The sequence below is a fragment of the Fringilla coelebs genome (assembly GCF_963513975.1).
Source record: "Fringilla coelebs genome assembly, chromosome: 8".
Classification (NCBI taxonomy): Eukaryota; Metazoa; Chordata; class Aves; order Passeriformes; family Fringillidae; genus Fringilla; species Fringilla coelebs.
This window is the reverse complement of record NC_140066.1, coordinates 21,396,554-21,422,749: the sequence shown is the minus strand read 5'-3', so window position 1 is coordinate 21,422,749 and position 26,196 is coordinate 21,396,554. Positions and strand designations below refer to the sequence as shown.

Genomic DNA, 26,196 nt, shown 5'->3' with positions numbered 1-26,196 from the left:
TCCCGGCGCTCCGGGCACGGGCTCGCGCTCTGCCCTTGGCGCAGGCGCGCTGCGGGGCCGGGCGGCGGTGACGGCGGCGCGGTTGCGCTCAGCGCTCGCCGCCTCTCCCCGCGGCGGCCCGGGCGCTCCGTCCTGCCCCGGCCACCGGCCCTGAGCCGCGTCCCGCCTGCCGAAGGAGGGGCCACCCCGGCCGTCCCGCAGAAGGGCGGATTTGCCGCATTCCCGTTCGCTCCCCTTTCTCCGCCACCGCACGCGTGACGCCTTTGTCAGGCTCCGGGCCCTCCGCTGGGCCCGCTCCTCCGCCCGGGGCCATGGCCGAGCAGACGGGCTTGGCGCTGCCGCAGACCATGGACAGGTACACGGAGGGAACTTTCGGGCTGGGCCTGTGACCCGCCGCGGCGGGTTTGGGGCCGGTGTCGCCGCTCCGGTTTCCTTTATTGCCCTCTAAAAGCCTTGGTGGCCTGACAGAAGTTGTGCGAGCGCTATGGTAATGCAGCGCAAGGTACCGCGGGCAGCTGAGGGGCCGGGAGGGATCGCTCCCGCAGCCCTCGGCCACAGGAGCCGTGTGTGCCTGAGCTGGCCCTGGGGCAGCTGGGGGCTGCAGGAGCCTGTCCCTGGGCCCAGGAGAGCCTCTGGGTACGGAACGCACTGACGTGCACGTAAAGTGAGGCACCAAAAGATGACCTAAGCTTAGCCGGCCTTATGTGTTTTGTTGTTGGTTTTATGATCTGAAGAACGCCTGCAGTTGTTTTCTAGAGCGTTTAAAAAAATGGCAACCTTTGAAGTATTATGACTTAAGCATCTTTCCTCGTCTATAATTACTACTTGTAAATTCTATTTATTATATTTGTTTTCTCTATATGCTTTTATTTGAATATGTAGCACTTTCGTTCTGTTCCACTGAGCACTTCAGATTTCTTCAGTGTAATTTTGACTCATCCATGAAGCCCTTGCAACCTATTCCTACAAACAAACCACATTCACAGCCTGTTATTGCAGGAGTTGTAATAGCCTGGTATCTCAGAACATGGGGATCCAGAAGCAGTCCGGCTTCTGTTGATGAACCTGTCAAGTTTTCATCATAAGGAATCAAAAAGAACCCTGGTGGTTTTGTCCTTTCCAGGTTGCCTCTAAGGAAAGTGTATTTAATGAAATACAGCCTGTCATCAGGCAGGTGATGGAAATAGAAACCATGGGAGGCAGGGCATCCTGGAAGGTGGGAATGAGAAGTTCCAGTTTGATATAGAAAGAGGATAAAAGTGATTTGGGGAGGGAAAGTTTGTGTTCTAGAAAAACTGAAAAGGTAAGAGATGACAAAGGGATGATTTATGTTATGAAAGTATTGCTGAATCAACTAAACTAAAAAAAAACAGAAAACAAACCAACAAACTTTCATCTACATCCTGAATTTTGTAGTCTAGTAATAAATATTCAGATTTCTAGGAAATCATAATACTCTCTGTGGCTGCCCTGATGCCCATGGCTATTGTATCATACTCTGAAGTTCTGGTTCACCCTGTTGGGAAATGGCTGTGAGGTTGTGTTTATAATCTTTGTTGTGACCAACAGTTAAATTAAACAATTAATAAAAAAAAAAAAGTAGGGAATTACTTACCTGGTTGCCAAACCAGTTGACTGTTTTTCAGTTGTTACCTGTCGTAGAGATGTGGGTTTTGATGTACATTTAATATTCTTCTATCCTTTCAAGTTTGTGAAATTATAATTTGTGTCTCTGGCTCTTTTCAAAGACTTTTCCTAGTAGGCTTGGAGTAGCTTGATATGTAAAACAACTGGACAGTGTCTCTGATTTCCTTAATATCAAGGACAGCAGGGAAAGAATTTGAAATACCTAAGTAGCATAAAAGGAGGTGTGAAGAGAGGCTGGAGCTTTCATGTAAGAATTCCTTGGGCTCATTATAGGAAACTTTAGAAACAGGAGTGTCAGAAGGGATGAATGTAGTAGTAAGAAGGAACCAAGTATTTAGGATTTTAATTTAATTCAGAGTGTAGCATGAGATCAGTAGAAGGATTTTGGACTAACCAAGACCTCAAAATGCAGTTGGTGTAAATAATTTCTCTGGTTTACGTTGGGTTTATGGAGCAGTGTTACATTTGAATAAAGAGATTTTTATGCATCTGGTGTTTCTGAAGGTTGTACATAACTGTGATCATGTTGTTTGTAGTGGTGATCAAGATAAAGCTTCAGTATTTCATCTTAAGGGACATACCCCATGGTTAAATTATCTCTGGGGATTCTGAGGAATGGAAATACTTCTTCTATCCTGTTATCTTTTTTTGCTCATGACAGATATTTGTTTTCCTCAGTGAGAAAAAAGGTATGCAAAATCTTAAAGAGTGATTGCAAATTATTATAGCTTAACACAAAGTGCATACTTTAAAATACAGATCCTTTAGCGAAGGGTGCAGAAAACAGCTTGCCAGTGAAGACAACTTTCATTTGGATTCTAATAACTGAGGAAGGGAAAAAGAAGAGTTTTCTTCTGTTTCCAGTCGATCACCCCCGGGAGTGGTGCCATGCTGTTGTATCCAGAATTAGATGTTGGTGTAGATCTGAGTGCATGCCCTGCTTTGTATACAAGGGTCAGAGCTCCCAGAGCAAGTTCTTTAATTCTCTGTTTGGGAGAGGAAACAGCTGAATTTTTCTCTTGACTCTTAGATTGTATACCTGTATGATTACAGGTTTATTTCCTTAATAAAGTTGGATTTCTCTAGTGCAAGGACTGACTTGATAGCATCACCACATTCTTGCCTGGGATTCATCTTTCTTTGATGTATTTATGCTCCATCCTTTATTTGCCTGCATAATTTCAGTCTAGGAAGCAACCCATGGATTTATAATGAAGAAGATAAATAGCAGTTAAGATGTAAGGAGTCAGTTACTCAAGATTTCTACCTAAGGATTTTATACTTACCTGAAGGATTGACTGTAGCATAAATACAAGAAGCATGACAGTGTAGTGGCACTACATTGTGGATTGTCTCATCTGCAGCATTTAGGAAACTAATCCATATGATTGGCATCATCTTTTCTAGCCTGAAAATTGGAATTTCTATCCCTCATGTAATTTTTTTCTTCTCTTGCATGTTCAGATAACAGTTCCAGATAATAATTCTTGAAATACTTTTCTGCAAGCAGAAATCTTTTCAGTCTATGGTAAAACCCATATTTCTGGACTAATGCATACACTTTTAAGGCAGGTGTTAATAATATGGCTAAATGGTGAGATTTTATTATTATTTCATTATTTTTAATGCCTTTGTTCATGTTAGTTTAATGCATAAATTACAGAATTATAGTAATCTTTATTAAAACTTGAAATTATGTGCCAGTGGGTTTTTTATGTGCTGTTAATGTGAGCTGTAATGCTAAAATGTACTTATATTTTTAAGCTTTATTCTCTTGACTTCAGTTGAATTACGTGCAGATTGCTCTTGCAGTTGCATATGCCAAGGCTTTAGAATGCTGGGGTTCTATTTTTCAAAGCATATCCTGTGGTAGTGATTTGTGGTGTTTCATATGCTATCCAAATTAAAGTCAGCTGCTCCCTTCTTTCCATATATTTGCCACCATGGTCAGAACATGGTCACCCTTGCTTTCTGTTACTTCAGTCTTCAGAGGTGTTAGTCAACATTTTTTGAATAATCTGTTGAAGGCTTGTGCAGGTACATCCTGAAGAATCAACATAGTGATAATTTTAGCATGGTTTAGTTTTTGAATTAGCATTCTTAATTTTCTGACTGAGTGGTAGTTGCTTAGTTGAGGTCAATATCCTTGACAAAAACTAGAGCAAGATGATGTGACTTTAAGTCTCTACCCTTGCCATTCCCTATTGAAAGGAAAAACAATTAAAGAATAAATTGTAGTTTGCTTAAGAAATTACTCTTACTGTCAAGAGAAGAGTGCTGTTGCAATTAAATTTTCTCTTTTCCAGATTATTGATTTATTGGAAAAATGCTAGCAATTGTAGTTCAAAAATTGCAAAATAGTGCTGGATTTTCTGTTTCAGTTTTTTGAAATGTCATCTGATTCCATGGTAATTTTCTCTTTTTTTCTTTTTTCCAAGAAAAAAGAAAATGTATGGTATTGTACATGACTTTCAGTTTTTCTTTCCATTCCACTCACCATTTGTGGTGTTGTTTGTGTTGAGATCAGTCATTTCCTTCCTTCTTTGAAAGTGCAGGCACTGTTTTAGTTTTATTTGCACAAATAACTGTTGATAGTTTACTAAGCTAATACACGGTTTTCCATTGAGACCCTAATGCTACAACCTCAACAGTGTAATTAGTGCAGTGTGGCCCTTGATTGAAGATGTTTATTCTGAACATCTTAGACTTGTATTGCATGTTGTGCTCTGATTTCTCTCACTGATGGAAGTTGACACACGAGTAACTTTGTAGGAGTGGAGTTCAGCCAGATAAGATATGCAGAGTAATAAGCAACATAAAACACAGTACGGGATTTATGTATTGTCTTTATTTTTCACAGAATGCCATCTCTGCAGTTAGTCTGTTTGTTCTACTTCTACTGATTAAGCATGTCTCTTTTCCTTGGCCTACCTCAAGTAATTATTTTCTTTCTTCACAACCGAGTTAAACCCTTTTGAAAGTGGTGTTGCTAACTTCTGGTTGAAGTTTGTCAGTGTCTAGAATTACCTGGCTTTCTGTTCTTCCTTGAGAGTAAGTTATTGGTGCTTAGAAGGAAAGGCTGTGTAAGAGTAGAGAGTGGACTGTGCTGAGTTAATCTGTACCAAGGAAACAAGAAGTTTGTTTTTCCCTGTCCTTAGCCCAACTGTTTGGGAGTTGATGTTGATACAGGATGGAAAAAGCAAAATCACACCTATCTTGGAGAGTAGGTTTCAAGAAAGAAAGTTTGAAACAATAATAGCTTTATAATAGCTTGGCTTTCTCATTACTGCTTCATCCCAAGTACATCCCTTAGTATTTTGCTTCACTTTATCGTGAAGGTTCTACGTAGATTGACTTCTTCCTGTGTCTTACCAGTAAAGATGATTAGTGGAGACTTAATGCGGACCTGTACATTGCCTTTTGCCCATGTGACATATACAGGTGTCAGCATGTTGTTTATAAACTACATTAACCTTTTGACTGTTGTCTAATGTATGTTATTTTTCTATCTCTGATGTCTGCTCTGATACGCTTAGGAACGAATGGACGTGTTTTAGTCTCTGTTTAACAATTAACTTCCAGCTGCAGACAGTAGGTAATTATTCTTCCTATTTAAGTGTGAAGAAACTCCTGAGAGACAGCTTACAATTTTTTGTATTCAAACTCTTGACATCCCATGTATTATGAAGACATTCAGATAAAATTTTCATTTGTTACATTCACTTTATCTAAAAAAGCTATGCAAACTCCTGTTTATTGATCTCTTCCATATAAAAATGTTCAGACTCTGTAATAGTTAGCTTAAAGCTTTAATGGTTTCCTTTGCCATGGTGTCTTTAAGTGCTCACTGAAATGAAAACTTTTGACAGTTAATGCAAATGTATAGAATAAATATATGTATAATAATTTATAGGCAAATATCATAAGGTTAAGGTATCAATTTTGCAGCAACTTTTAAAAGTAACACTTTAAAAGGTAACGAATATGCCAACTGTTTTAGGTTTGTTTGGTGCTTTTGACATCAACCTGCTTATGGCCTTTCTGCATTGCAAAGAGGGTGAAAAATTCCTGGTGTGAAAATAAGTGCTTTCTGATGAACATTTTTGTTTTCCCCTCAGCAACAGAATGGGCCAAGTACTAGATTTTTATAGGATGTAAATACCTACCTTTATCAAAAGAGTGTGTGACTTGCTCATGCTTTTACTGGCATTTGTAGTTTACCCCAAGTAGCAAATTCATCGCCAGTGCAAAACAATAACAGGAGTCAATCTGAAGTGGTTAAAGCAAACTGTTTCTGGCTGATGTTTCTAAATGAAACTGTTGAGATTACATAAGTTGGTGAAGGGGCTGGAGCATGTGACTTACTAGAAAAAGCTGGAGGGAGCTAAGCCTGTTTGAAAAAGGGCAGGCTTGGGTGGTCTGATTACCTTCTGCCTACCAAGGAGGCTGTTCAGAACACTGACTGTGGAGGTTCCTGGCAGGATGATGAGAATCAACTGTAAATTTGAACTGAGTTTTCAGCATGTGAGGATGGGAGTTATGCTGTTGAGCTTGGGAACAAGTTGCCCAGTGCAGATGTTGATCTTGGCCCATGGGGCTTTTCAGGACCCAGCTGGAGAACGCTCTGCTTTCTGGTCTGAATTTGGTGTTGCTTCTGTCTTGGGCAGGAGGTCTGACAAGATCTCCTGTGGTCTTTTCCAAGCTGTGATTCTGTCTAGATGCAATCCCTGTTTAAGGGAAAACAGCACAGTAGCATTTACACTGCATAATTTAAGCATACTATGCTGGAGGTACCAATAGGAAGGTACAGTCCACTGGCACCTTCTAGATTTCTGCACTTGGTCTTTTTTAGCACCAGCTCTGAAATTTTAAACTGAAAGTTAAGATAACTTCTTGTCTAGTTGGGTTGGGAATTTGCTTTTTGTCTCTTAAGAGTTTTTTTTCTCTTAAGAATTTTTGCTCCTGTCATGTTAATGCTAATATGAGTGCTTTTTGTCAAAAATTTCTAAAACTGAATGGAAGTGCTTATGCTCAGGATTTTTGTGTCGGTGATTCTGGGGGAAGGATTAGACACTTCCTGCCTAACACTGCTGTAGGATAAGAAAAATTAAAATCAAAATATCCACTTTTAAATGCTGCTTTAAAAAATTGCAGTGAAGTTATATCAAATCAGGGGCTAGCTGTTCATTCGTTTCTAAGTTAACATAAAAATTAAACTGGCCTGCTATATAATAGTTTCCCCTGTAACAAGTAAATACCAGTTGATTTAAGGGCTATCCAGGGAATCCTTGATTGTGCTTATGTTTGGAAGCAACTTTCACAGAAACAAACTTTTTGGATAAGTGTTGTTAGTGTTTCTAGGTTTTCAGGTGATTGCTGATGGAAAGTATGGACTGTTTAGTGATCTCAGTTTAGGTATCTCTGCCTGTTTCCTTCTATGACCATGCAGCTCTTCTTCAATGTGTACATAGTAAAAGAAACTGCTAGAACAGTGGGAAGATGGGAAATAAAAGAGTTGTCATGGACAAGAGGGGCTGGCATTCAGTGGTATTTTTTTTTAAGCCATGTAGATATAATTAATTATTTCTTCACATCCTAAGAAAGACAAGACCCTCTATTTTAAACCTGCAGTGTGGTCATTATGTACCTCCCCGATCTCTTCTCATTTGGTTCTTCTAAGCGCTTCCTGGAATGTGAGTATTTTTGTTTAGAAGTGGATATTTTTTATTGGCCTAAAATGTGCCAACATTTAGCTAGCTTTCTGTGAGGGATGTAATTACAGAAGACCATGTGCAGGGTGCTTGTGACTGTTCTGCTGGTGAGTCATGCAGTGAGTTCCACAGCTTGTCGAGGAGAGTTACTTTAATGTTACCATCAGACACCTTGCAATTTTGTTCACATTTATTCAGAGTAAAGACATTTACAAATTTTCAATGTCTGCCACATTTGGTAGGTGGTTTTTATTGTTCTTGAGCTATTAGCATCCCAAGAATTTATCTTGTTGGCATTTAAAATTTTTTTGTAATCTTTAGGTCAGAAATTGCTCCAATTTTTATTATTAGGATTATATAAGATGACTGACTTAAGTAGAGCTTTTTGGTTTGTTCTCTTATACTGTAAATTTTCTGGTAAAAAATAGAAATTATGAACTGAGAATAACTTGAGTAATATTATTTGTCATAAACTCTTGGGTTCAAAGCAATTTGCTAGCTTTGGAGTCGGAGGACTACACTTCCATTTTTTTTTTCCTTCTCTTTTCTTTGGAAGAACACATCAGGAAGATTGCTTACCCTGTATGGTCAGTTTAACCATGAAACTCTTGGAATACATAAAAAATATCAAACTTCTATTTCAGAAGTACTTTCCCTCAAAACTGAATGTAAAGCAAGGAACCATGTTTGATTTCTAACAGATGTCTATGCTAACATATTTACTTTTGTAACTAAAGCTACTGTGCCTAAAGATTCATTTGTACTTCTGCATTAACCGACACTGGAAGATGGCTGCAGGAGATTGAGCTCACATGATGCAGACTCGGTGAATAACTTTGCGTTTCTTACCATTTGCTTATCACAGCAACAGCTTAATGTTAGGATGGTTACAGTTTTAGGTCAGACTTGGTCTATTCTGTATGTAAGTCACTCCTGATATTTGTAGCATGTGTCATCTCTTCTGTACATGTTCCACAAATACCAGTATTGGTATTTTTCTGATGCAACTCCCTTCCCTTCTCCCCCAGTGCAAAATAGCATTGTTGGTTATAGAAACTACATATTTTTGTCTTCATTTGGATTCTGGTCATCTCAGAGGTAATTAATAAATAACTAAGATGTTTAAAGTCACATTCAAGGAAATAACTTGAAATAGACTCTAATGTGTAATTTCCTAGTTGCTTCACATCTCTCCTGTATTTGTGATTATAGACAGATTTGTCAAACAAGGCATGAGAAAATGTTTTCCCTATATCATATCATATGCTGTCTGCACTATAAAAGAATCCATTAATTTTTTAAAGAATTAACTTAATGCTATTAGAATTCTTCACTATTTGCTATGTAAGTACTTGACTGCGTGTCAGCTTTCTGTTCAAATCATGTTGTTCAAAGCATGTTTCCATTTTGGTAGTAAATTGTTTTGTGTGTGTGTGTGTGTGGTTCTTTGTTTAGGTTTTGTTTGGTTGGTTTTTCTTTTTCCACTTAGTTTTAGTCACTTTTGTTTTTCTTTGGTTGTTTTTTTTTTTCCCACTTAGTTTTAGTCACTTTTGTTTTTCTTCCTAGGATGGTGAGAATCAGTGTTACCCACCCCCAGCAGGCACTCAGTAGCTTAAATTGTTAGTTGTAGGCCAAGCTGCTAATATACATTAGTAAGAGTTCAGTTAGCAAAATGTATAATGCTTTAGTAATAAAGTGCTTATTGTATGAGTAGTAGTTTTTCCTGATTTGTCTTTTGTACATGTCTAGAAGGGCCCTGTTCTTCCTCCCCTACTTAGGAAATAAAACAAATGTTTCTAACATCAAAATTCATTGCATATTTAAAGGCTGATAGCAAGGCCACCAAGCTTTGATGATTTCTCACCTTTTCCTTTTGAAAAAGTGAGAGTATGGTAATATTAATGCCTTTAAGATAACTGAATTTTGAAGACTTTGTGAAAGGAACGTGTCTGAATAATTGGTTGCAAAAATTTTATTTATTCAGAATGAAAGCTAATTTTTTTTACTGACAGTCTAGATTTTGGTAAACTAGAGACCAAAACCCAACAAGGTAGCTAGATCTGAGGAGGGATTCCTTATTCTAAGCTGGCTAGAAGCAAACACAATAAGGCCAAATTTAAGCACAGTAGGTGATGCCTGGCAGTCAAAGGTTTAATTTTATCCACACAGTAGAAAGCAGCCAGCAGGATTGGGTGAACTATCCTCTGCTTTTATACAATGCAGTGAACTCAAGTGTGAAATATTTCCCCTTGATTTAGGCCATAATTAAGAATATAATAAAGCTTGAACTGAGCTTCTAATAATCAGTAGATCTTTCTGGTGCACTTTCTAGTTAATTATTCTATGGGTTTTAATGTGTTTGTTTACTGAGTTTTAGTTATCCACATGCTTTTATTAAAAGCTTTTTAAAATCTAGTTTATAGGATGTCATCCTGAGGTTAGAGGAAGTCAGAACCTATATATAAATAACACTTGTGTGACTGTGTGTTCACACCAACATTAGCTTGATTTTTTTTTTACTTGAGCTGTTTCTATTGAAAGTGTTGCTTTTGTAGTAAGGTGTATGTCTAGATTCTTAACAATGTCTCCTTTACTTAGCTTTGCAGGCTATCCTCAATGACTAGGCAGAACAGAATTGGGTATAAGGTCAGATGACTTTCAGGACTTCCTTTCAGAATTTTAGACTTTGTTTCAAAGTGACAACATGTTTCCTAGCTGAGTGATACAGGCAGCATATGGCTGCTGTGCCATGCTGCCTTAAAAGCATCCTCTGAAGTCCCCAAGGAGCATCTAAGATCACTATTTTTGCACCAGTGTCTGTTCTTCACTCAGTGTATTTCCCTTGTGTTTTTCCTGTTAAGATAGTGTAAGGGTGTTTTGAGTTTGATAGGCGGCTGTTGGATTGAAGATTAAAGTATTTTCTGGTGTGTTTGATGGCCGGGAAAATACTGGGGAAAGAGCAGTGTTCCATCCTGCAAGTGGGTTCATCTCTTCTGGCACTTCATCTCCTCTGTGAAGCATGACATAAGCTAACATTTCTCAGGTTAATGGTATTCCTTTGTAGCCTTATCAGGGATTTGTAGGCTATGGTTGCATTCTCTTGTGACCAGGCAGTGTCCCTGTAGCACGTGATCTTATTGCTGCTGGTTCTTCACACTCTGGAAAAGGAAATACTTAGTGGTAGCATTTGCAATGAGGTGTTTCTCTTGCTTTTTGAGAGAACAGTTTGCTGTCCCCCTGCTAAAGTTCCAGCCAGCTCCAAAGCAGCCTAATGCTACTAGGTAACTCCATTTTTCTGACATCCTAGTCTTCCAACTTAAACATGATCCTGTAGTACTTAAGAGTGTAGCTGGCGAGTTTAGTGTAAAGCATATCACTGTTCATCATCTAAGATATTTTATCTGTTGACATAGACTATGCATAAAAAGTTGTTATAGAAGCTCATGAAAAATTGCCTCTTCCAAACAGCAGACTTGTGGGTCATCCTTTAGAACAGTGCCTTTTTATGGCTAGTGATTGGAATGCTTTTGGTAATTTCTTTCAAGGTACCTTTTCACCCCTCACTGACTTGGCTCTCTGTGCTATTGTTACTATCAGTTATGTTTCAGCCTTTTCACTTTCTTCTTTTTGGATGTGAAATTCAATTGCAATAAGCTGCTCTGACACCTTGTGTTTAGCAGGATGCTTTAGCAAGATATCAGCAAATTCCTGCCACTTAAAGGAAGAGAGCTTTATGATGTGAGAGAAATGCAGAAAACTTCTTGTTTTATGAATGAACTGTAATGAGAGGGAAACTGTTTCTAGCTCATGATTCTAGAGGACATCATGCATGTTCAAATTTGCATTTCCCACAGTAAGAGTTAGGTCTAAAAGTCAAATAGGACTTTCTATTCTGAGAAGTTTTCTGGTTTTGCTGACCATTCATATTTGTATGCCATTGAACATAAAGGGGTAAATTACAAGATGTTTCTATTCCTACTTCGGTACTGAATATTTGAAACCAGATTATAAAACAACTGTACTGTCCCAGTCTAGCAAATCATCTTCCATTAAGTGTTGTGGATACGAGGATATCTGCTGGGCTTTTGGGGCTTTAGAAATTTTTACAAACCTTTTATAGTGTGTATAAAGAATCACTATACTGCTTTGAAATTACTTTTTTGTATTGCTTTACACAGTCACGCCTGCTTGAAAACAAAACTGTTTCAAGATGGATTCAGCTTTCACAAATTGAGTCAGATTTGATTTAAATAACGTGAATTAGCTACTGTCTTCTCTTCCATCTAAGACTGGTTTTGGAAAAAAGTAACCTTTAGAAGGGATATAGCTTAATAAAAAGGAAAGTAGTCTAGGTATGTCTGATCCTGGAGGTCTTAGGGATGTGTTGGAGCTGTATCTCCAGCCAGGTACCAGAGAGAGGGGGCTCCTTTACCGGTAAGAAATTTGTGGTTTGAAGGAACCTGGTTTTAGGCAGGCCCGGGTTTCTTAGTCATGTAACATTTGGAGTATAGGATCTCTAGTCTTCAATACAGCTTTCTCCCCATCTGCTTTGCTCTTAACACAGGCAGTGCTCTGAAAAGAGTTTGTCTTTGCTAGAGAAAAAAAAAAAAAACAGATCCAAAAAATGCTTTATTCTCAGAGTCAGAATAGAATTTTTGAGACTGGAAAGCTTAATCTGCTGGGGAGCTGAATCTAAAAGGCATTTGTAACCTTATATTCAGAGCTGCAATAGTGATATTGGTCTGGAGTTTTGTATGTTTTGTTTTGATTTTTTTTTTTTTTTTGAGCCAAGGAAGTGTGGAAAAATACATTAGTGTTATTGATTTGGCTATGTAGAAAGTCATCAAGGAAAAAGGTTCAAGTTTCTATGAGAAACAATGCTTTGTTCCACCTTTTCAGCCCTTTCTATTTCAGGTTATCTGAGTAGCAGCCTGATTCAGTGGTAAGAATCAAGATCATATTTTATTCAGTACAAGAAAATGGAAAATCTGGCAAGAGCCTAGATACCTGTTTTGAAATGGTTTTATTTAGTCCTTTCTGCTACAGCTGCTGTCAATGGAAAGAGATAAAGCTGATGACAGTGTACAGGGAATTTACTGTTCATTATTCATGACTTGCTGAAGGTTTAAGTCTGTAAAGGATTTTGTTATTCATTTCATAGGTCTTTCAGGTTTTCAAGCATGATTGGCTGGCAAGAAGCAATTAAAGAAAAGATGCATATTTTTCTTGACTTACTAACCTTGACAGAGAACTTGAGAACAGAATTTAATCTATAACCATTGTCATGCACAAATTCAGTTAAAATTGCAGTGTAGCAAGATTATGTTCATGCTTAAATCTGTCATTATTTGAACAAACTGTAGACTTGCATTTTGTGATGGTTCCTTAGACCTAACTAGCTCTGTTGTGAAGCCTTTAATTTATAAATAAAAATCTGAATTACAAATTTAGAGCAGTTGTAGACTTAAATAGGATGTGGAATGAGTGAGTGAATGTTTACCTGTAATGCAGAAAAAAAACTTCTGAAGAGGAACAATTATCAATAGTATTGTATGGTATTATTTGTTGTTAAAGTAAATTTGGGGATTCTCAATGTAAATAAAAATCAGTGAATAATGCAAGAACTTGTATTCCATAAGAGCTTGATATTGAGTGCAATGAACCAAACTGTCAGCCATGCTTTGTAATGCTTACAAATCTTAGTTGTGGTCTCAGCATTTTCATCGAGATCCTTATTAACTTGCGGCTTGTCTGTCTTTGCCCCTCCTGCTCAGGAAGGTTGATGTGTCCTTTCACCAGGGACTGCAGGAGGTGCACATTGGGAGCATGGAGGCAAAAGAAGGGTGGTGTTACAGGAGTGAATAGCATGACAGTTTTGATACAAACCACTGTGGGGAAAGGACAGAAAAAAGCCAAGTCAGACTTTGATTTCACCTTCCTATTAAGATGAATGGAAGAAACTACAGTTCTGATTCCAGATGTCAGTCATCAACTGACAAAGTTTTAGACAACCACAGTTTAAATTTGCATCTGTACCTGCTATAATATGTTCTGTACTTACAACTGGACACATGGGCATTACAGGTTCATTTTATGGATTGTTCAATATTAATCAATATGCTTTTTCTCTGGTCTTCCCTGGAATCTGAATCTCAGATTGTATTCCCTTTTATAAGTATGCCAATTGTATATATGCCTTTTAAATGTGCTCAATTATATTCCCTTTTTACAAGCAAAAAATTGGTCCAAGTTGCCTTCTGGTCTGACACACTCGCAACTTTTTCAACATACTTCTACTACTGTAGATGTTAAAAAGATCTAGTGCTTTAAAGAATGTTTTGCAAGTACTTTATAGGCACAGTTATTTCTGTTAAAAAAGCATGGCTATTCTTCTGTGAAGGAACAGTTTCAATTTACAAATAGAATACTACCCAAAACAGTGAGGTCCTGAAAGCAAAGCTGCTATCAATCAGTCTTGTGTTTTCTCCTTACAGAATTAATATATTTGAATTTTTATGCCCACATAATTGTCCAAAGCAGAATTTTCCTTCTCTACTGGTCCAAAAGTATTTTTAAGTACTTTGTAACTTAATTTATATTATACAAAGTCAACTTGTTTGAACTAAATACTTCATCTTTTCAAAGAGAGCAAATGAATTTTATATAATTGTTTAGAGTTTTTTGTGATATATTGTATCATTTGTGTTGTTTTATCATTTAAGTGGATTGTACTTAGTTTCCCAAGTAACAGACTACAGTATTGATCTGATGTTTTTAAAATTAAAAAATCTTACCAAAATGTTGTAGAAGGAGATGATAAAACATTAAAAAATATGGATTTTCCATATGTTGAATTATTCAAAGGTCAGACTATAGTCTCAATGCTTTTTAATCATAAATTATCTAAAAGTTTAATTAATAATTCAGAATGTATAAAGCAGTTGTTTAGCTATCTGAAAAATTATGTTTATTATGTTGGTTTTATAGCAAAACCGTGGTACAAAATACTTACACTTCTGGTGATTAAGAGTGAAGTAATAACCATCATCTCCTCTAGATGCACATTTTCTTAAGCTGTATGCTTTCACATGTGAATGTTTATTTTAAGCATGTAAAAGTAGCAGAAAATATCTTTTTTTTCCTTCCTGTGATTACAGAAGCTGCTGGGTTTGTTTTGCTACCGATGAGGATGATCGGACAGCAGAGTGGGTGAGGCCCTGCAGGTGCAGGGGCTCCACCAAATGGGTGCATCAGACTTGTCTGCAGCGCTGGGTGGATGAAAAGCAAAGAGGAAACAGTACTGCTAGAGTTGCTTGTCCTCAGTGCAATGCAGAATATTTAATAGTATTTCCAAAGCTAGGTAAGATATGGATAATTTAAATTGTTGCTTATTTATTTGTTCTTGCTTTCCTTTTTTTTCCCCTTTCATGTGCTCAGAGCACCACTTCTGTTGGAAACTTGTGTGTTCCCTTTTCCAGACAGAAAGAAATAACTTTAGATTCTGTTTGCATCCTATTTGGTGGCTTAGTTAAATACCTTCTAAAAATTTTGGATCTGTTCCATTTAGGTATATAGATAGATCTTGTGATTGACCTGTAATTATTTCCTGGCTAATGGGATTGTTTTTCTTGTTGAGCAGAAGGTGACTTCTTTCAGCAATTGCCACACAGCACATAAACACATCCTTTTTTTGATTCAGCTTGCAGAGAGGCTTATCAGAGGAAATTCAGATGAGAATTTCCTAAGCAGCACGTGGCATTACTGGAAAAACATACTTTCACTTTGGTCAGGAGGTGTTTCTGAGAAAGTATTGCCCTGTAATCATGAGGCAGAATATTTATGATTGCTGGGTACTGCTGTAGCTCTGTTTGTCAAGGTGAAAAAAAAAGTTGGACATGGTCTTGCAGAGTCTCTTACTTGAGTAGCCAAGTAGGATAATGCACAGTATGTTGCATGTATTTAAATTAGCAGTGCTTGTTGTTATTTCAGCCCTCGTTTGCCCATGTGTTCTATGGGCTATATTAGGCAAATCAAGAAAATGAAATGTCGCCATGGAAACTTCAATTTTGTTTAAAAGTAAAACTGCTTGTTAGAGGAATGGTGATGTAGCATTTGAGTGCAGACATTTAGAGGATTTTAAAGAAGATTTTTTTAAAGTATTTTATTTCTGTAATGAAAGAGCTGAAAATAACTCCCTGCCAGTTCTTTGGGATAGGACCTCTTAAGGGCTGACAAAATGAAGGTGTCAAGGGAATTTTGAGTGATGACATTTACTTGCATAATTGAACACTGAGATATGGGAAAGAAAATATACACAACAATATTGCATTGTTGATATAAAAAAAGACATGAACACGTATGAAACTTACTACAAGTTATTAATATAACAGCCACAATTCAGGTTTGCTGAGTAGGGTAACTCCCCATCATAAAGAAGGCATCAAACGATAACATTTAGCATTGGCTTTGGGAAGAAAACTGGGTTTCCATCTGGACACAGAATACACCACAAAATTTGATACTGTTTGAAATTCTTGTTTGTATCTTGACTGATGAAATTGTAACGTGAGACGCGTTTGCATTTCATTTTGACGATGGCGAAAAGGGGTAGCAACTATAATTTGGACAGGATACATTAACATAACAGGCATTTTAATTTGTTCCTGAAATTTGTGGCACACTGTATTTGAAAGCTTAGATTCCAACATTCCTGGATTCTGAAGCTGGCCTAAAATTCTTGCATGAGGTTGTTCAGTTCTTGTATGCAGGTATGTGAGACTCCCTTTTTGATATATTTTTCCTCATAATACCATCTTCTTCTATTTTTAAAGATAAGGGCATAAAAATTCAGACTTGTGTAAGAGTACACAAGACATTGGTAGTAGAGCAGAGAAATTAATGTGGGTCCATGGAACATTAATCTTGACCTTGAAGTGCCTTAAACAAGTGAGCCAGTCTTGCCCCTCTGTAACTCCTTCTAGTAACCCAAAACTGTTCTAGCACAATTCAACTACAAGTCAGTCAAGGTCACACCAGGCAGAGTAAGGACAGTAAGAATTTTCCAAGAAGACTTGCTAGTGGCCCTGTTTCTTCTGCAGCAGGTGTCTTTTGAAGACAGTATTAGTCATACCCTTCCCTGAGGCATCACAGTTCAGAAACTTATTTACTTTAACACTTCCCTTAATGTACTACTGGAAACTTTTTTCTAAAAATTCTGTGAAAGGATACCCTCATCACAAATTTAATTTATGATTATAGTTTAGAAGTAATATCGGCTTGAGGAGACATCAGTGAATATAAGTAACAGTAGGTGTTTCTTTGTATATTTACTAGTTCAAAACAACCTCTCTTGAAATATCTCAAAGTCATAATTCCATTTTACATTTGATACTGCCTGTCAATTCTGGTGATTGGTGATAATTATGTTCCTGTGAGCTGTTTTCTGCTCTTTCAAGAACTTTCACTAAATAGAAAAAATATTGTTACCACTTTGAAAGTAACCAAAGTATCTCTTAGATAAGTATTTCAGTTTAATAAAAAGAAAACTGTTTGGCAGAAAAAAACTCTTTAAAGCATGGTATATTTTTCAAAATGAAAAATATTTTTATTTCATATGTCCTTCTTTAATTTGAGTATCAGTGATATTTATTTTCCTGTTTCTTCCTTAGTAGCACCTTAAAAAGCAAAACCAGTTTTGTCCTCCTTTCTCACTACTTCCTTCCTAAGGTCTAATTAAAAGATTGTTTCACTAATTTTTTTCTAGTATTTTCTCAAGATTCGATACCTGATTCTTTAGCCAGGTTTCTCTTAATGATTAGTATCAGTAGGTGTAATTTGTTAGTACTTGTGTTATAAGGCAACCTTCAGTGTCATTTGAGTCTCCTGTCTTCAAATATAAGTTTTCAAAATGGTAAAACCAAACAACTTTTTCAGTGACTCTGGGAAACAGTCAAGATGTGTAAACTACTGTGCATTTAGTACTTGCAGTTATGACCTTGTTGCTACTTCCAGCATACTGATAGACATCTCAGCACCTTCTTAAGTGTGTTCTGGAAAGTCAAACACAACTATAAAGAGTTGAAATGCATGTTCCTGTTGCTTTTTTTCCACCAGCTGACTTAAGCTGAGTGGAACTCAGTGGATTTTGAAATAATTCACAATAGAGCTGTTCTCAAGAAAAAGAACTAAGTAAGTCATGAAATGGGAGTCACAATTTTGTCACTGTGGGTAAACTTTGAGAGACATGGAGGATTAGTTACTTGAGGAATGCCTGTAGGCTGGTTTTGAGAATTTTCACTGATTTTGGTAGGAAAAAGTAGGAGGGAGCTCACAGGAACTGTTCATGCATGTGAGCTGTGGGAGTACTGTATGTAGAATTTGTTGACAAATACAAAAGTAATGCGGATTATGGTGATGATGGTTTTCACTTCCATGTGTACATTTCAGTGTTCTGGCTTTTGCTTCACTCATGCTCTTGCAGTCCCTCAAAGAAAAGATGCAGGCATTGCCCTTGTTTACCTCACCAAAGGTAGTCAGGGTATTTATTGTCTTGCCCTGTGTAAGTCTGGAAAGTGCAGTTGTGCATAGACAGAACAATGAACCTATTCATGTGTTGTTGTCAAAGGCATTGAATAACCTGAATAGGAGTATTTTTTCCTCCAGTGTTTTGAGAGGTGATCCTTTAAACTGAATGCAGTTTCTTCTAGTGGAAGGAATCTTTTGTATTAACTGTGCTACTTTTTACTACATAGCAGGATAGTTTAGTGACAGAATTTTCAGGTGAAGCTGTCAAAGACAAAGACATGAAGTTCATTACAACAAATCGGTATTTTTTCCTTTAGAAAACTAAAATATCTAACAAATAAAAAAGGCACTAAGCCTAAAGTGGTTTCTACAAAAGAACAATTCTTACTCAACACAAAGGAAGCTAATCGGTGGGTAAATTAGTGCTTTAAGCAGTGCATCAATCTCCTGGAAAAATTAAATGGTAGGTAGGCAGAATTTACAGGTTTAGCTTAATAGCTTTTTAATTATATAATATATTCTATATATTCACTTAAACAGCACGTGTGGTATGTCATACTTGTACTTTGCCTCTTTTGTTCTTTCTTATTGGTGATAGATGCTGACTTTTCTACAGTATGCTTTTATCTGTGTGTATCTATATATATATATCTCTCTTGAAACCTTACTTTTCCTTTATCATAGGTCCAGTTGTTTACGTTTTGGATCTTGCAGATCGCCTGATCTCAAAGGCATGTCCCTTTGCTGCAGCTGGAATAATGGTGGGCTCTATATACTGGACAGCTGTTACGTATGGAGCGGTGACGGTCATGCAGGTACACGCGTCTTCCCTCTTCCTGCCCGCTCTGAAAGCAAAAGTCAGTCCAGACTCCTCTTTCCTTGGCTTAAAACATGCTCAGCTGCTTTCAGTGTAGTTACCAGTGAATTCAAGATGGCTTTTCATGTTTAACTGGTCATAGTTTGTAACTGCAAGTATGCCTGTTGGGGCATGGTTCAGTCTGCAACTACCAAAATCCACTACTGCTCTAGCTGGCTGCCCTGTGTATGGCAGACTGCTGAACCCAATTCTGTTCTCATGGGAAAGGTGCCATTACCACCTAGCTGCCAATAATACATGAGATTTAATCTTTTCTTTTACTTTGAGAAAAACTTTGCTAGTAACCTTCAAAGGGTTGAAATTGAAAGATGGTAAATTATTTTCTGGATAATGTGATTTTTTTTTTTTTAAATTGTGTAAAGGAAAATACATGCTCTGAATGATGCAATTCATTCATAAACAAGAAATACAAAACACTGCAAATTAATGTTTTAATTACTTCAGACTCTATGGTTAGTTGAAAGGGGAAAAATAGTTTTCCTGCTTCTGTTCTTGTGAACTTTCTATTTAAATAGAAAAGTTATGTTGACAGGTGGTACCCTATTAACTATGGAAAGACTTGTTCATGGTGATTCTAGTTCAACCACAAGACCAGAGTTTTCAGAGACTGTACAATCAGAAGCACTTCGTTACCCTTTTAGTTGTCGATTCCTATAACCAGTGTTTTGCCTGAAAGCATGAAAGTATTTCTGATGCTAATTCAGCTGTAGATAGAATTAACAAACCAATATGTTAATAAATACTCCTCTACACAGTTGTAATTTTAAACATACAACCTGATTCTTCATAAGTCATTTGGCACTAGTTCTTGAGATGTGTGGTACTGCCCTGCAGTTCTGCAGGTCACTCCCTGTCAAGATGGTGGGCTGTTTTGGTTCAGTTTCTATGTGATCTGAAAGCAGAAATGGAGCCCAAATGAGTGGTTGCAGTTTCCCTGTACCAGTGTGCCCATGGGTTGGGCAGCTGCATAGGTGATGTGTAATGGCTTTCAATACCCCCTTCATTCCAGTGGATGAGTCTGTGTATTACAGAGTGGTGCACTTAAGTATTTTTTCATTGGCTATTTCGTTGTTGTGGCTCCAACAGGAGCACTAAAACCATCTGTAATACTTCAGCGAGACACTGGAAATGCACCAGTCCTTTTCTCCTTGCTCACTGCTACACTGAGCTCTTTTTCTGTAGGAAATTGTGACCTTTTTAGCTGCCCTAGAGCTCTGTAGCCAGATGGAAAAATAAATGCTTTGTTCTGAAGTTGTTTTGCTTTTGAAGTGAGGATCTGTCTAAACATTAGTTTAGGCAGCTGGTCACATCCCAGATATGAAGAATTAGCTATTTTCATTATTTAATGTTTTGATTCTAGGGATGGCATGCTGGGCAAGATAATAATTTAGTTTTGCTTGTAGAGGAGGAAATTGAGTGGGTAGTAGAGGGAAACTGTTCCACCCCTTTTGCCACCCCAGCCTTGCTAGCTCTAATACAATTTTTCTCCTAATGCATTTCAGACTCCTTTCCTTTAGTTGAAGGGCCAGAGATAAGCACAGAAGCTATTTTTAGACTTCAGGTGCAGAAAAATAAATACAGAATTGACATTGTGGTAGCTAAGTCAGTAACAAGTCAGATGGAGTTTCTGAAAGCAGAGAAATACAGTAATGTAAAGCAGAAAGATACAAGATACTGAAGCATTTTTTGATGGACAATGACTATAAGGAGAAAAAGGATAGTGTCAGACTTCACAGCTTGAGTAGAAGATACTGAAGAAGCTGGAAGACAAATGCTGAACTTTTTTTCAGGAATAATCTTTGGCAGCAACAATATTGGTTGTGCCTAGTTTTAGAGGTTGTGGTATATAACACAACTTCCTGTTCTAGAGGTGTAACATGGAATGCTTTTCAGAGCAAGGCAAAAATGTACAGTTTGAAGGTACTGTGGTACATTACTGTAGCTTCTTCCCTGTGTCCTACCTATTCCAGAAGTACTGGGTTTATTATTTTCATTTTTTGCAATTTTGCTGTTGTTTCATGTTCTTACTTACTAATTCTATATTTTGTGCAATTGAAGATTTGATAAGTTATTGTACTTGTGGGGAAAATAAGAAGTCAATGAAAACACAGAAAATCCAGTGCCTGACAAACATAGTTATTATTTTAGTGTTTTTAGTCCTCCCAGATTCTTACAGAAAAAGTAATGAAAGAGCCTGTTCTTCCTGGAAGCAATTCAAGGACTGTATTAGCATTTATACTGCTTAAATTGAGATAAATCTAGAGGATATCTACCACTCTATGTAATTCTTTATCTTCAGTCCTATTATGTATATTTAAACTTAAAGCAGTGTACTTTTCAAAAGCCATAAGGCACCATTCTGTTACAGTTGTAACCTGTGAAATTTATAAATGGAAAAGTCTGATTAATTTTTTTATATATCAGCAGAAAAGTCTAGACATAGCAGTAATTATGGTCCTTTAAAATCCTTGAACTAACTACATATGAAAATAAGGTATATGTGAAGATATTTCCTCTACAGTTGAAAATAGTGTTCATCTTCTTGCATTGTTCAAAGAAACAAAAGTTAAATACTGGGATCTCTGTTATCTAAGGTATTCCTGAAAACCATAAAATTTTGATAAAAACATTCTGAGCTACCTACTATCAATTTATCCTTTGAACAGTAGAATCTGATCTGTTTCTGAGTGTAGAATTGTTATAAAACTGTAAATTCTTAAATGCATTTTGAAAAGCTTGCTGTATTATTAGTGTTTCGGATGTTTAGGCTTTTACTTACACAGAAACACATGAAACCTTTCTTGAGGTGGTAGGGAATTCTGTTACAGCTCCCTGCAATAATAATGATTTGCAAAATAGGGCTGGTAGGTCACCCACCTGCATTATGCTCCATAAGGAACCAAGGATACAATGAGAAAATTGAGTAAATTAGGTAAAACAGTGGTCTTTTTCTTTAACTTAAAACATGCGGGCAGCTTCAAACAAACTCAACTTTTTAAGTTACATTTTTGTTCATTTGTACACTGTAACATTGTTATGGCCTTTGTTACGTTTGTGAACTATATGCATGTTTTCTAGGTTGTGGGTCACAAAGAAGGTCTTGATGTGATGGAGAGAGCTGATCCTTTATTCCTTTTGATTGGCCTTCCCACTATCCCAGTCATGCTAATACTGGGCAAGATGATCCGTTGGGAGGACTATGTGCTCAGACTGTGGCGCAAATACTCTAATAAGCTACAAATTTTGAACAGCATATTTCCAGGTAATGTGATTAAGCTTAAAAGGAAATGCCAGGATTGAACTTCTGCCTTTAGGAGATGGGGATAGGCAAGTAGCTTTTGCTGTTTTTAAGTAGAGGTGATTAACACTATCCCTCTCTTTCATGTTCATTCTGTTTAGATTGTGTTTGTGTAGTATGTCCTGAGGTAGGTGTGGCAGGAGCTGCAGGAACATGGTTTCAGTTCAGGCTTTAGTAACAAAACAAGTTACTAAAATTCATGGGTCTTACTTGAAAGTAAACCTGCAGTCATTTAATGGAAACAGAATATTCACTGAGAAGAGGGATAGTTCTCAAAAAGTATCAAAAGTTCTCAAAAAGTAATTGGGCTATAGATCTGTAGTGGAGTGGGGACTGGACAGTAATGTACTCTGTGTTCTTTTTTGAGGCAGTATAGGCTATGTAACCTTTTCTTCCCTCGTTCTTATCCCTTTAGGCATTGGATGTCCTGTTCCTCGTATCCCTGCAGAGGCCAACCCTTTGGCAGACCACGTCTCTGCCACGCGTATTCTGTGTGGAGCTCTAGTTTTCCCTACTATTGCCACAATAGTTGGCAAGCTGATGTTCAGCAGTGTTAACTCAAATTTACAAAGGACAATCTTGGTAAGATTCAATACTCTGTTTCATAAATTATTATACTAGAGGAATATGAAGTGTTGTGAAGGAGGGAGGCAAAGGAAAAAGGAACATAAATTGAGCTGGAATTTTAAGAATGGTATTTGATTAAAGGAAGGGGTTTTTTTAAGGTTGCCTGTCTTAGCAGTGGACAAACATCATGTGTGTGAAAGACTGTCTTTATGACTGAAACTAATCTCAGTTCATGACAAGGATGAAAGTTTTATCTGCCACTCTAGTAGGCAGGCCTTAGCAGTAATTAAGGCTGACAATGAAGATAAGGAGCCAGCATCTTCTAAGAACAGTCTCTGTAAGAGAAGACTGGGATTTATATTATAAACCTTTTCATATTAGCTTTTGTTTACTGATCTTGAGAGAAACCCTTTGTTTCTTATTTTAATAAGGAGAGGAAAATTAACTCTCCATAGAGTTCAAATGGAGAGAGAATGACAATCTCTTCCTTTGTGAATAACCTCTCTGGTTGCAGCCTTTCAAGGACAAGTACACTGAGTTTCGTAATATGGAATCCCTGCTCATCTGACTGTCATCACAGCCCGTTTTCAATTCCTGCATGTTTATGCACACCTCTCTTTTATGCAGATCAAACAGTGATATAGCAAATGTTCATGCAGATTAAAAACTTCTTGGTGTCTCATTTTGAAGACTTGAGATAAACATATTGTAAAGCTTTCTAGAGGGAAAAAAAGGTTGTTTTACAAAAATAGATTTTATTTTACTCCACTTTTGGCAAGTGCCATTTTTCACAGTCTAGTTATAGAATGGTTATCAGTACTATTCCTTGTGCCTTGTGTGTATAGTATACATTCAGAGAAGGGAGGAAAGCAGATACATATCTGCATTTTCTTTGTTCTTGAAATAAGATTTTGATTTTTAAAATTTAGAATACTGGTGAGACTTCCAAGGAAATAAAAGCTTTTATAGATTCAGTCTGTAATCCCTTTAAGTAAAGTTAACCTCTGTAATAGTGCATTGTGACAGAAAACTTTGAAATACTCATTTGGAACTGTACTAATTAGTTAATCTTTAGAAGAAAATACCATATGTTTAGAAAACAAACCTTCTCTGACTGGAAATTTTTAAGAACATTTGCAGTGATATGACACTGAACTGTGCAGGTTTTCAAAATATCTTTTTATTTCAGGGTGGAATTGCTTTTGTTGCTATAAAAGGAGCTTTTAAGGTTTACTTCAAGCAGCAGCAATATTTGCGCCAAGCTCACCGCAAAATTTTAAATTATCCTGAACAAGAAGGAGCATAAGGCTGTAACCTCCAGATGTCACAGAGTCTCACCTAACAGGTCTCCATGTTGTATTGGTTCCATTGTTATTGCACAGTAGTGGGAAATTGTGATAAGTTGCTGCTCCTCTATTTTTTTTCCTTTAAATACAATAAAGCACTGTCTTGTGGCAGGGTAAATCCTTTCAGCAACCACTGAACCTAAGAATGTGATTTGGCTTTCATTATTTTTTGGGTATTTCTGTTGGGCAATAGGCTTTTCAATTATTTTCTTTGAGCCAATATACTGAATGGAAAAAAAAAAAATGAACTACAGAACATTTTAAGTGTAGTTATGTAGGCTATATCCAAATGCCTTTTCTCTAGGTGATTTAGTACCCATGCTGTCATTCAGTTTAGCATTTCGCACAATGAGGGGAGATTGCTTTAGAAGGGGAATGTGAGTCATTACCAAGGAGAAATAATTTTCCTTGAGTTTTGCTGGTATCAAACAGGGAGTGTGAAATACCCAAATGACAGAGAAAGCAGAAGATAGATCATTCTCTACAGGACTTGTATGTCAGCTTTAACCACCTAAATATTAGGTGTTAAAATTAGCATGGCTTTCAGGTGACTATTTTATTACTGGTAATTTTCAGTGTCCTGTTGTATCTTCTGCAGTGCCTAGTGTAATTTTTTCATGGCTTTACTGGTTTGTAACTGGTGCTGGATTGCATTTTTTCCTCCACAGTTAAAATAATTACAAGGGGGAAATAAATTTCACTTGCTTATTTTGTAGTTAAGTTTTAGAACAATTGTTTAGTTTCTGTATTCCTTTATGTTGTGTAAATACCCATAGAAAACCTGTGAGAAAGCAGCATTGAACACTAAAGCTCCACATGAACTGACAGAGCAGGGCATCCCCTGAAGCATCCAGACCTGAGTGTGTAACTTGGCTCTGCTCAGGACTAAGCTCTCCTGCCCTAGTGGAAGTGCTGGCTGCAAGGGGCTGACACTACACTCTGGGTACCTGAGCTGAGCATCCTGCCAGCAGGGTACTTGGCTTAAGGTAACTGGGCTCCATTTTGTAAAGGACTACAGGATAAATCTTAAATGTGTAATAAAGTTTATTTATACAGTAAGCTTTACTGTTCCCATATGTCTGAAGTAGTCAGTTGAGGGAGACATTAGCACTTCCATTATTTGATGTATTTCTAAACCTAATTTCAACAGAAGTTGACTGTTTTGTGAAGGTAAATTCTGACAAACATTATACGGCCATTGCATATTCATACCAGACCTAATCTGGATTTTGTATTTGAAGTTCTTTCTTAACAACAATTTCTTTGTTTTTCTCCAAGTTTTCTCCTGTTCATATTAGTATGTCAAATGCATGAAAAATAGCTTAAAAATCTTTGAGTGGAATTATTCATTAGTAAATATTTCTTTTCACCAGAAATGAAGTAAATGCAGAATGGACTTCCTATTTGACTGCAATAATGTATGTTAGGAGAAATTCAAAGTAAGGTACCTTTTCTATAGTATGTTTATCTTAATTACCAAGATGTAATATTTTAAAACTGTACAAAAGTGTATATAAAGGCCAGTTAGTATTAAAAACCTATACAGGTGTTAAAAATTATATGCTCAATCAATATCAAATACTTTTGAGGCTCTTGCTGTAATGGAAGAATTACTATAACCTTGTAAGTCTGCTGATTATATTTGTCTTAGTAGGCTCACTTTTATATAAAACCTAAACTGAGTAGCAACCTCTGAAAGTTGCTACACTCTGTAAGATAGTCTTGAAACAATATAATTTGTATTTCTTACAGAATTCCTCATTTCAAGAAAACAGCTTTTCAGTGGTCTTCACTGTATATATTTCCAAGCAATTTATTACTGTTTTTTAAAGTCTTATGGAAAGAATTGAATGATGCAAATTAGTGAGTTTGAAACTTGTTTCATGGGAAAGCTCATTGTCTCCTCTGGAAGTTAAAGCTGTTGTAAAAATACAATTATAAAACACTGTATGGACTGTAAGATGATTTCACATGAGTGGTTAAAGGTCATTACTCTGTAAATCTTGTTTTTAAGTATTGAAAATTATAGTTCTGTTGAATTAGGTTGAATAAATATTTTTTACACTCCTTAGTGTACTTTGTCAGTTGAACAAAAAGCCTGTAGCAAAATTTCTGAATGGAAAGTGTTTTTTTTTAATGCATGCCTTAAGATTTATATAATTAATTTTATGTTGATGGACTACAGAAATATCTTTGTGATGAAGAAAGAATTACTTTAAGATTTAA

At 36.9% G+C, this 26,196-nt stretch overlaps 1 protein-coding gene across 4 annotated transcripts; it reads left to right on the top strand.

The window, feature by feature from the left end:
• The first annotated feature begins 38 nt into the window (after nucleotides 1-38).
• MARCHF5 (membrane associated ring-CH-type finger 5) lies at nucleotides 39-26,196 on the top strand. 4 transcript variants are annotated; one of them, XM_084210246.1, is made up of 6 exons: nucleotides 39-355; nucleotides 14,516-14,718; nucleotides 18,597-18,739; nucleotides 21,838-22,021; nucleotides 22,473-22,639; nucleotides 23,814-26,196. In XM_084210246.1, the coding sequence occupies exons 1-6, from the start codon at nucleotides 312-314 to the stop codon at nucleotides 23,928-23,930; spliced, it is 858 nt and encodes a 285-aa protein (XP_084066372.1). In that variant the 5' UTR covers nucleotides 39-311; the 3' UTR covers nucleotides 23,931-26,196. The 4 variants fall into 4 exon arrangements, with proteins under 4 accessions (XP_084066372.1, XP_084066374.1, XP_084066371.1 ...); XM_084210248.1 differs by having other exon boundaries at nucleotides 41-355; nucleotides 18,597-18,697; XM_084210245.1 differs by having other exon boundaries at nucleotides 41-355; nucleotides 18,567-18,739.

What these genes read in the sequence shown, in the direction of transcription:
- MARCHF5 (XM_084210245.1), top strand. Translation starts at nt 312, where the DNA reads ATGGCCGAGCAGACGGGCTTGGCGCTGCCGCAGACCATGGACAG. An exon ending in AATAGTATTTCCAAAGCTAG is followed by an intron (nt 14,719 to 18,566) that starts GTAAGATATGGA and finishes CCTTTATCATAG; the next exon opens with GTCCAGTTGTTTACGTTTTG. An exon ending in ATTTACAAAGGACAATCTTG is followed by an intron (nt 22,640 to 23,813) that starts GTAAGATTCAAT and finishes TTTTTATTTCAG; the next exon opens with GGTGGAATTGCTTTTGTTGC.